Here is an 11,514-nt window from a genome sequence, read left to right as displayed (position 1 = left end):
CTAGCTTGAAAATTCATGTTCCCCAAGAGGCCCATTCCTTAATAGTGGGCTTAATAACAAATGAGGCCTGAAAATGGTATTCAGACAGTGTACTGTCTTCTACATCAGCTCTTAAAAAAAATCACATGATTTTTTAAAGTAATTGTAAAGAGACTCTCTTCCACCTCCTCCACCATATTACTCTAATACCTCTTGGGAAATACAGTATCGATACTACACTGCTGCTTCTCCTCAGAGCCAGTGATGCAGGTGGTCTGGTTTGCCACCTCTGAGGCCAACAGTCAAATATCTTCCGTGTCTGTGGGGGCAGGATCTTTGAATGTTGTTATAGGAAAGCAAAACTGAAAATTTGTCCCTAAAGCTTTGGTTTGGCAGTGAGACTCCCCAGCACTTACTGGTTTCCTTGGATCATAGCTCTGACTCCATCTCAGGTTCACTGCTGTCCCTGCTAATTTTCTTCTGTCTGTTTAAAGAGGATGCACTGATACAGATTATTACTGCATTACAGTCCAAATGAGAGGCAAATCACTGACCTCTATGCATGAGAACAAATCCCTCAGGTGATGCAACTGTTTTGTAGCAGTGGCTATCTTGGAGCATTCTGATGGCATGTGTGCTGCCCTGAGAGAGACAGGGCACACTGAGTGAAAGGCAGCTCCTCCTCTTCTGAGCTTTGCAGATCTCAGCAGGCACAAATTAAGATGTTTTGGACAGACCCACTCCCTGTTTACACCAGCTGCATGTGAAAAGAATACATTAAGGGCTCTTGTTTAAGCAGGATGCAATGGGCTGCCTCACATCCTGACAGACAGGAGGAGGGAGAGCAGCAACATATTTAGCTTGCAACAGTATGGATTTCCTCACATGCCATCCTATTATTGAACCCATCTTCTCTCCTGGGGAGCAGCAGCCTCTCCTGGGTTTGGTTTAACTGATAGCTAAGCTAGCATAAACCAAAGTGATCACATCTGACAGTGCCTTAGTAATAAGACCCTGGGAGCACAAAGGCAAAAGCAACCGAATCTAGTCAACTTTGAATTTGTCCAGGTCAGAACTTTTCTGAAATCTGTCAGGCATTGTTTGTGCCTCTTTTAGATGCCTCATTTCTCTTACTCATGGCCAGGACAGGTAAGATGTGGTGCATATGCAGGGCAGACCTCTGGGATCCATGTGTCCCTCCGGTTTGATGGTTCCTGGGAGCTGTGGTCAGGTAGCAGGCAATGAAGCAGGTTCTAGCTTGTGCTGTATGACAGTTGCACCAAGCAAAAAAAAGGCACAGGCTAGTAAATCATATTTCAAGGTGACCAAAATATGACTTTTAGGTCCCCCAAGGATTTGTGTCACTATTGGTTTTAATGAATAGTCTAAAAGGGGATTGTAGGCAGCAAATGTGACGGTGGCATAAAATGATTAAGAGCAATAAAAGCTGGACGAGAAATGACAAAATCATGAGGGACCTAATAAAGCTGGATAAATGGGCAATGCAGCAGCAAATGAAACGCAACGTTGCAAGAAAATTTATGCCAGAAAGAATGATGTTAACTCTTTTTATGCATTCCTGAATTCTGCATTTTGCTCTGAAGACATCTGGGCTCTTGACAGATAGCTTAAAGAGAGCTGCTACTCAGAGCCTAGATGTGACGACCAATGCAGTATAAGAGATGGCAGGTCATGCAATCTACCTAGACAAGACAGAGCTGGGTGGTAGGAAGGGAAAAGGAAAACATCAGAGACTGTAGCGTCTGCCCATGGTCACTCATAAAACCAAATGTAGAGCAGAGGGCTTGAGAATGTCATGCCTAGGGCCAGGCTCTGAACTGCAAGGATAAATCCCCAGAGGCCAGGCCATTAACTGAGAAAGTAGCACCTCTAGAGGGCCATAGCATCATACAGATGGCCAAGACAGGGGGAATGAATCACTCTTTGTCTAGCTCTGTTAATTAGAGAGAGAGCTTACATGGGTTGCTTAGGCCATATGCTCAATTTTTAAGTGGCTGGAATTAGTAAAATGTCTTACACGCTCTGTTATTTTTTCCTCTGAACCATTTATTTTCAGCCACAGCTGAGACTAGGGCGTTGTTCCTGGATGGTAAGTCCTTTTGGTTTTTTCCTGAGAACTGGCAGCTGTGGAAAAAAAATGTCATCGGAGGAACCAAATGAAATGAATAGCGATAAAAGCTCTATGTAATCAGACCGGCCTTGGAGCACAAGGGGACTGGGGACACTGGTGAGGGTATATGGGATCTTGTCTTGGCCCTCTGCCATTTCTGCCCTTCCAGCAGGGCACTGGGAAGAGTGTGGGTCCCACGCAGGGCTGGGGCTGTCACTTGGATGTGTCTGCTGGAGTGGTGAAGCCCAGTCCCTCCACCACAGCAGGCTGAGCTCCCTGGCTGTAAACAGCTAGCAGGTTTTATGTAGTGCTGCAAATGTTCATGCACACTGCCAGGCCTGGCCTTGAGGAGCCCCCAGGGCAGGAAACTGAGGACCTGTGTGATCAGGACGTTTGTTTCACTGCCAGCCTGTGCCACATGTGGCCAGCCATGTGGACATTTCCTTTGGGCTTAGTCTTCTCCCCTCTTCTACTTTGGGCCAGACCTGCTGAGCTCTCATGTGTCCGTAAATGGATCCTTTTTATATCTCATCAGTAAAAACAGAGTGTTCTTCAATTTTGTTTGTGGGAGGGTGATAGATAAAAGTGTTCGTTGTTTGCATGGAGATTTCACAGACTGCAAAAACACTGTCACCTGCTCCATAAAATAGAAAAAAAAAGCCAGGCTGCCAAGTGCCTACTAAATGCCAGCTGGTTAAGTGTCACAGCGTCAAGCTGTCTGACTACTGACTGGATTCACAAGCTGTGGCGAACCTGAGGATAATCAAATAGCCTAACAGTGACATGCAGCTTCGGAAGGTGGGTTCAGAGCCCGCTCTCCCTGCAGGCTCCCCTGTGGTGCGAGTGCAAGCACCTAACGCAAGTGCCATCGGTCCTTCCCCACCGGGTGATAAACAACCCCAGAAGATAGTCTCAGCTGCTGCATAGCCTGTCTTGCCCCCCGAGGCCACTGCTGGGGCCTTCTGTAGAGTAAAACCAGATCTTGGAGCAGCTTGTTCTGGGAAAACCCTCAGTAAATGCAGTAGGTATCTTCAAGTTGAAGGCCGTATGATGCTGGACTGCATTTCTAACCTCCTTCCTCCCACTCTGCCTACAACAGGAGAAGTAAACCATTGTGGTATCAGGATATGAAGCACTTTTTGTTACTGTAGACTGTGACTAAAGGGAGAGACAGGAATGGTCTGAAAATACCAAACCGTAGCTCTACAGAGGGACCAAGTCATCTATGTGCATTGCAGGCTTGTGTGGCAGCAAGGGATACTTGCCTTATACTTCCCAGGGAAGGCTTTCAACGCTGCATGTGTTGATGCAGTGGAAGATTGCTTGGAAAGGTTACAGAGCATTTACAGTTGGGGGTTTTAAGAATAAACAGGCATCTGCTTAAAATACATAAAACTGATGATTAATTCGGACAGGGAAGTGGTGGAAGAGATGCCCTCTCTATCTTCATTCCTGCCCTATGTTCTGTGGTTCCCGGTGCGTCAGGAGGTGAGGAAGCTCTCAGAAGTCTCAACACCAGTTTTGTGTGCTGTACGCCACTTCCGTGACCATGGTGGTTGCAGTTCTTTGTCTAGTGTTACAAAATCAATACGATACGTGAGGGTAAGTGCTACGGGATGAGTAAAAGAATCATTATCACATAATTTTCAGTGCTCTTTCTGCAATGCCCGTAAGGCAGGTTCAGGTGATAAGCAGAACCCATGGCATGTTATGTTTGTGAAGGCACAGATTTGCATCGCGTCAGATGAGCAAATGTTTGAGAAATCACTAAAACTTTTTTCCTTGCTGGCTGCCTGGCTCTCCAGGGGTGTGCGACTTTGTAGGAGTCTGTGGAAACAAGGCTCCTGCCTTAAACTGGTACAGCCTAAGATGAGGCGAAGTAGGGACAGCGGTGTTTTGTGCACATCTGCAACAGAAACCGAGCACAGTACGTACATGGTAAGAGCGTGGTAACTGGGTGGGTACGTCTGTACATCTATTTTCCGGGCAATTTCAGATGGAAAGAGTCCTTAGCTAGAAAGAAACCCGCAAATGTCATTGCAGACTGTTACGCTTTCAGAAGCCTTTCGCCACCTTTCATGAAACTCGCGTTAGCGCAACTTCCCTGGCCCTTCCCATTTACACATGCAAACAAGGTAAGATCCAGGCTCAAAACCTGGGCTGCAGAGTGAGAACGACCACCGCTCAGTCGGCGAGGAAGGCAGCGGCGGCAGCGGCAAGTGCGGCGGCTGGGCGCAGGCCTGAGGCGGGCCGGGGGCTGCCGGCGGCGGGGAAGCCCGGGGAAGAGCGGGGAGACCCGCCCGCAGCCCGCCCGCGAGCGGGGCTGACGCGGCTGGGGCGTTGCCAGGAGCAACCGCGGGAGATTTAAACGGCCCCGGGGAGCGCCGCGCGTCGGTTGGCGCGGGAGGGCGCAGGAGGCGCCGCCGGCGCAGCGGGGGAGCAGTGGCACACCCCCACCCGGCAGAGACCCGCGGCCTCTCTGGACGCTGCACCCACCACGACTGACGCGGCGCTCCGGGGGGAGCACGCTGCCAGCCGGGTGTCGGGCTGCAGGGTGTGCCCTACCCTCACGCCGGGCCCGGACGGCAGCAGCGAGCGCAGCGGTGGGAGGTGCGCCCGGGGGGACGAGCTCCTCCGCTGAGCTGCAGAGCTCCGTGTGAGTACCTTGAGGGGTGTCAGGCAGTGCGAGAGGGCGGTAGGCTACGGGAATCGGACCCTGCCTTCCCTGGGACAGGCCCAACAGGCAGGCAGGGCACAGGAGGTGGAAGACTCCCTTTCCTCTCTCCGCCCAGCGGAAGGAGGTGAGTCAAGGGAAAGGGGGCAATGGCAACAAGTTCCTGCCCGGCGCAGCAGGCGACCCTCCGCTGTTACTACCCCACCTTGCCAGGTCCTCTTGCATAACAGGTAGGAGGCTCTGCAAGTGGAACAAACAACGATGAGGACAAGGTTCACTGAGCCTGCAGGTGTCCCCAAGGCTAAGCTGGCCTACACCCTGCATAAAAATGGCTTCCGTAAAGAAAAAAAGATGGGTCACTGTCATCGGGGACTCTCTTTTGAGGGGAACAGAAGGCCCAATACGCAGACCGGACCCACTGCTTAGGAAAGTCTGCTGCCTCCCTGGGGCCCATGTTAAAGATGTGACAAGAAAACTATACCCTGGTATGGCCCTCAGATTATTAGCCATTATTGATTCTTCAGGTAGGCAGCGATGAAGTTGCCACAAGAAGTCCAAGGGTGATCAAGAGAGACTTCAGGGCCTTGGGACGACCGGTCAGGGGATCGGGAGCACAAGTGGTGCTCTCCTCCATCCTTCCATAGGCAAGGAATGACAAGGGAAGAAACAGGAAGAGCCAGCTGATCAATACCTGGCTCTGAGACTGGTGTCACTGCCAGAATTTTGGATTCTTTGATCATGGGTTAGTCTATACAGCACCAGGCCTGCTGGTGACAGATGGGGAACACCTGTCTTTGAGGAGGAGAAGGGGCCTATTGCAGGAGTTAGCAGGGCTCATTGAAAGAGCTTTAAACTAGATTTGAAGGGGGAAAGGGATAAAACCAGGCTTGCTGATGATAAGCATGGGGGTGGCATGCTGGTGTTTGAGGGATGGTGTGCTGACAAGGATCTTTGGACCGCCGTCTCAGCGGAGATAGGGGATGGGGACCCATGTGGCAGCAAAGACATAGGGGTTGTTGATGTGCTAGAAACCAGGGAAGTGTCTGAGATTGGTCACATACAAATTAGGGCTTCTCCTCCCAAAAAGGTGGCAGGATCAATAGCCCAACTAAAGTGCATCTATACCAATGCATGCAGCATGGGCAACAGACAGGAAGAGCTGGAAGTCATTGTTCAGCAGGAAAACTGATATAGTGGCCATCACGGAAACATGGTGGGACGACTTGCACAACTGGAGTGCTCCACTGGATGGCTACAAACTCTTCAGAAGGGACAGGCAAGGCAGGAGAGGTGGTGGGGTAGCCCTGTATGTCAAGGAGTGTTTTGACTGTCTAGATGTTAACAATGGTGATGATAGGGTTGAGTATCTGTGGGTAAGAATCAGGGGGAAGGCCAACAAGGGAGTCTGTTATAGACCACTCAACCAGGATGAGGTGACAGGTGAAATATTCTATAGGCAGCTGGGAGAAGACTCACAACCACTAGCCTTTGTTCTTGTGGGGGACTTCAACTTACCAGATGTCTGCTGGAAATACAAAACAGCAGAGAAGAAACAGCCCAGGAGGTTCCTGGAGTGTGTGGAAGATACCATCTGTGTCAGGAAGTTGAGTGAGCCAACTAGGGAAGGCGCCCTGCTGGACCTGTTGTTTGTGAACAGAGAAGGCCTTGTGAGGGATGTGACGCTGGGAGGCTGTCTTGGGCACAGCGATCATGAAATGATAGAGTTTCCGATTGTCAGAGAAGTAAGGAGGGGGGTCAGCAGAACTGCTACCTTGGACTTCTGGAGGGCTGACTTCAGCCTGTTTAGGAGCTTGGTGGACAGAGTATCTTTGAAAGCAGTCCTGAAGGGCAAAGGAGTCCAGGAAGGCTGGATGCCCTTCAAGAAGGAAGTCTTAAAGGCGCAGAAGCAGGGCGTCCCTATGTGCCGGAAGATGAGCCATCAGGGAAGAAGACCAGCCTGGCTGAAGAGAGAGCTTTGGATGGAACTCTGGAAAAAGAGTTCATGAACTTTGGAAGAAGGGGCAGGGAACTCAGGAGGACTACAAGGATGTTGTAAGGTTTTGCAGGGAGAAAATTAGAAGGGACAAAGCCCAACTAGAACTTAACCTGGTGATGGCCGTAAAAGACAACAAAAAACATTTCTATAAATATATTAGCAACAAAAGGAGGGCTAAGGAGAATCTTCATCCTTGACTGGATGCGAGGGGAAACATAGTGACAAAGGATGAGGAAAAGGCTGAGGTACTTAATGCCTTCTTTGCCTCTGTCTTCAATAGCAAGACAAGTTGTTCTCCAGGTATCCAGCCCCCTGAGCTGGAAGATAGGGACGGGGAGCTGAATGAAGCCCCCACAATCCAGGGGGAAATGGTTAGCGACCTGCTGCACCACATAGACACCCACAAGTCTATGGGACCGGATGGGATGCACTCAAGGGTACTGCAGGAGCTGGCGGAAGTGCTCACCAAGCCGCTTTCCATCATCTACCAGCAGTCCTGGCTAACTGGGGAGGTCCCAGTGGACTAGAGATTAGCAAATGTGACACCCATCTACAAGAAGGGCCGGAAGGAGGATCCAGCGAACTACAGGCCTGTCAACCTGACCTCAGTCCCGGGGAATATTATGGAGCAGATCATCTTGAGTGCCATCATGTGGCATGTACAGGACAACCAGGTGATCAGGCCCAGTCAGCACGGGTTCATGAAAGGCAGGTCCTGCTTCACCAACCTGATCTCCTTCTATGACCAGGTGACCTACCTAGGGGATGAGGGAAAGGCTGTGGATGTTGTCTACCTGGACTTCAGTAAAGCCTTTGACACTGTCTCCCACAGTATTCTCCTGGAGAAGCTGGCAAATCGTGGCTTAGAGAGGTGTACTCTGCTGGGTAAAAAACTGGCTGGACAGCCGAGCCCAAAGAGTTGTGGTCAATGGGCTTAAATCCAGTTGGCAGCTGGTCACAAGTGGTGCTCCCCAGGGCTCAGTTTTGGGACCGGTCTTGTTTAATATATTTATCGATGACCTGGATGAGGGGATTGAGTGCTCCCTCAGCAAGTTTGGAGCTGGGCAGGAGTGTTGATCTGCTGGATGGTAGGAAGGCTCTGCAGAGGGATCTGGACAGGCTGGATCGATGGGCCGAGGCCAATTGTATGAGGTTCAACAAGGCCAAGTGCCGGGTCCTGCACTTGGGTCACAACAACCCCATGCAACGCTACAGGCTTGGGTATGAGTGGCTGGAAAGCTGCCCCGCAGAAAAGGACCTGGGGGTGTTGGTCGACAGCCGGCTGAAGATGAGCCAGCAGTGTGCCCAGGTGGCCAAGAAGGCCAACGGCATCCTGGCTTATACCAGAAACTCTGGCCAGCAGGAGTAGGGAAGTGATCGTGCCCCTGTACTCAGCACTGGTGAGGCTGTACCTCGAATACTGTGTTCAGTTTTGGGCTCATCACTACAAGAAGGACATTGGGGTGCTGGAGCGTGTCCAGAGAAGGGCAATGAAGCTGGTGAGGGGTCTGGAGCACAAGTCTTATGAGGAGCGGCTGAGGGAGCTGGGGTTGTTTAGCCTGGAGAAGAGGAGGCTGAGGGGAGACCTTATCGCTCTCTACAATTACCTGCAAGGGGGTTGCAGAGAGGTGTGTTCTGGTCTCTTCTCCCAAGTGACAAGTGATAGAACAAGAGGAAATGGCCTCGAGTTGCATCAGGTGAGGTTTACATTGGATATTAGGAAAAATTTCTTCACTGAAAGGGTTGTCAGACACTGGAACAGGCTGCCCAGGGAAGTGATTGAGTCACCATCCCTGGAGGTTTTTAAAAGACATGTGGATGAGGTGCTTAGGGACATTGTTTAGTGGTGGACTTAGCTGGGTTAGGTTTATGGTTGGACTTGATGACCTTAAAGGTCTTTTCCAACCTAAACAATTCTATGAAATGGATATTGCATGTTACAATCTGTCATGTCTGAAGGTATAAGATTCTGTCAGGACTGTGTAACTGGTTTCCAAACTTCTCAATGCCCTAGCCATAACATTTCAAAAAAATCAGCCTAGACTTTCTTTTGACTTCAGCATGGTTGGAATAGAAAAGTAGTCTAGTGGGCTGCATTTGGGCTGATTCACTGCTAAGGACAATGTCCAAGTGAACACTGATAAAAGAAGCAGACAATCTGATCGAACCTGCAAACTGAAGGCTTGTCTCCTTGACATGATGCTGATGAACCATTTTTTCTTGATGCTCAAGGCATGTAAAGCCACAGATAAACACTAACTACTGTGTGCAAAGTAGTCAATAAATTGCCATCAGACTTTCCCTTCTGTTTAACTTTTATTAAAAGAGGTGCTAAGGTACTGTACTGTATGCAGTACATCATATTTATTACCAAAATTAACAAATATACAAAACTTATACATGTAATTTTTTTACATCCATTTATTGGTCTATAATACTGCATTTGTTCAAGTAGGTTATCTACAGTATGTAAACATCCCTTGGATTGACCTCACACAGATTAGGAAAGCCCATCTAACCCATGTAGTTACCAAATATAGCTTTTTCTTTTTTTAAAATTTATTTGGCTTTCATTGGTAGAATCTAATCTTCACATTTGGCACATGGAAGAGACATCTACAGTGCAAAAAGAGGCAGATTTTCTGGTTTTGTTCTGAGCAGTTTAGCGGAGTCATGGTTTTAAAGAGCTGAGAATAAATTTACACAAACTTGATAGGAGATGGATTAGTGTTAATGCTCATAGATCAGCCATTAAACTAGAGCAGAAATTCAAAGCCTCTTCCCCAGCCTGCTTGGCCAGATGGGAAAAAAACAACACACTCAGTCTTGTTTCTAAAGGATTAAAAAAGGACTCTGTTAGCAACAGAGAGAGGAGGTTTAGTTTACAAAGAGCCCTCTGAGATTCTAGTTTCAATTTTCTGCTTTGTGGGATTTTTTTTTTCCCCCCTCTTGTTAGCAAGCATTTCTTTTTCCTTTTTAATGGGGGAAAAATAACTGGTGGGGAACCACTTTTCTATGCTGGCAATTTCTCAGTGAGTTGGAGATTACAGCTGGAGTTTACAGATCTTTGAACCCAGACGTATAGAGCTCAATAAGCTGCTGTGTACAAGGGAGGGAGAGAAAGAGAGTAATGTCATTATATTCCAGTCGTGGAGCTTTCCAATTTTGCTGTAAAAGCCAGGAAAAAACTTTCTTCCTTCTGCTTCTCACTGTTTCAAAAATGTGACTTAATTTAACTGAGTAAAGCTGATCCAGAGAGACCTTCATTTGCACCCTTCTTCCCATTCTCATCCAAGCACCGTATTGCTATTTTTTAGGAGGCCTCACCCATGTCCATGGAAGCATCTGATGAGAATGGACCTAACCGGACACTGTTTTGCATGAAACCCCTCTGCCATTCCTCGTCCGTTACCACAGAGCCCCGCTGCTGTCCGTGGCACCATACATCTCAGCCAGCTTTTTGAAGCGTGGCCCCCAGTCTGTCAGGTAGTCATAGCTCTGGTCTGAGTCTGTTGTCACTGACTGTAGGGAGCTGAGCGATTCTGCCACTGAGCCATTCCCTTCAAACATGTATGTCTGGAGGGAGTCAAAGGGAGGCGCCCACAGGTCCATGTCAGCTTCATACAGCTTGGCAAGCACGTAGTTGTGGACGTTGTTGTCCATGACACACGCCTGAGGTACGTATCGGGAGAGGCTCTCTATTTCAGGGAGCATGTCCTGCCGGTTTTTCACCACCAGCTGGGCCTCCCGCGGGTTCCACATGGCAGCGATGTCAAAGGCCTCTGTGTCCTCCTCCCCGCCACCCTCGTCGTCGTACCTGACGATGTTCTCATGGATGTTCTCCTCCTCATCAATGATGTATGGCTGCTTCCGCCGGCGCCGCATGGAGAGGATGAGGAGCACCAGCACTGCGGGAGGCAACCAAGACACAGGGCTGTCAGCAAGGGGGGCAGATCTTGCAAGGGCTTCAGACTCTCTGCTGCCCTGTTTTCCCCTCAGTGAGCCCAGCCAGCCCCTTGTATTTAAAGAGCTGTGGTGTCTGCAGGTGGAGGTGTGCAGAAATGCACATCACCACCCCCCCACCCCCGCCATCAAAATTAGTAGCTTGAGGTCCTGCTAATCTGTCCCTTTTCTCACCTTAATTCTTAACTCTTGGTGACACTTAGGACATGTCTATCCAGTGGTGTTTGCCAATGTATCATAGTGATTCTTGAGCTACTTTTAAGCTAGCAAGATCAGGTATCAGTAATGGGTTATTTGCAGTGGCACACAGCTCCATAGAGATAATTTTTTCCTGCTCTGTAGCTGGGTTTTACAGCCTGCTTTGGGGATGCCTCTTGGGCTGGGCTCTGCAGGTGACATAGAGGGATGGTGCCGAGGCACCATGGTGTTATGCCTGCCTACAGGGCAAAATGCAGAACTAGTTCCTTAGTCTGCTCCAAAGCATTTTTTGTTTCTCTGCAAGGCACTGCCTTGGGCTGGGTAGACCTACTGTCAGTTGCTGGGCACTAACGAGATGCAGATGTTTCTTAGCATGGGGAGAAGCGGTCATACAGGCACAAAGGCCTTTAGTACTGAAAATATGCCTGGTGGCTGTATGTCCAGGGCTAGAACTCAGCAAAGGTTTTGAATGCTGAAATTTTGGACTGAGGTATCTAGGGTCCTTTGCAGAGCCAGTATTGAGGCACTTTTAAAGAATTTTTCCTGTATCCTACTCCACCGCTCCTCAAACTC

At 49.2% G+C, this 11,514-nt stretch overlaps 1 protein-coding gene across 1 annotated transcript in view; it reads right to left on the bottom strand.

Moving 5' to 3' along the window:
* Positions 1–10,188: 10,188 nt before the first annotated feature.
* The window catches only part of CDH20 (cadherin 20), a 37,512-nt gene continuing 36,186 nt past the window's right edge, over positions 10,189–11,514 (bottom strand). Inside the window, exon 11 of the mRNA XM_059815705.1 lies at positions 10,189–10,688. Coding sequence (XP_059671688.1) covers positions 10,189–10,688 — 500 coding nt within the window. The remainder of the gene's footprint in view (positions 10,689–11,514) is intronic.

Source organism: Gavia stellata, chromosome 3, assembly GCF_030936135.1.
Source record: "Gavia stellata isolate bGavSte3 chromosome 3, bGavSte3.hap2, whole genome shotgun sequence".
Taxonomy (NCBI): Eukaryota; Metazoa; Chordata; class Aves; order Gaviiformes; family Gaviidae; genus Gavia; species Gavia stellata.
The sequence above is the reverse complement of the archived record's forward strand: the minus strand, read 5'-3'. Positions and strand labels throughout refer to the sequence as shown.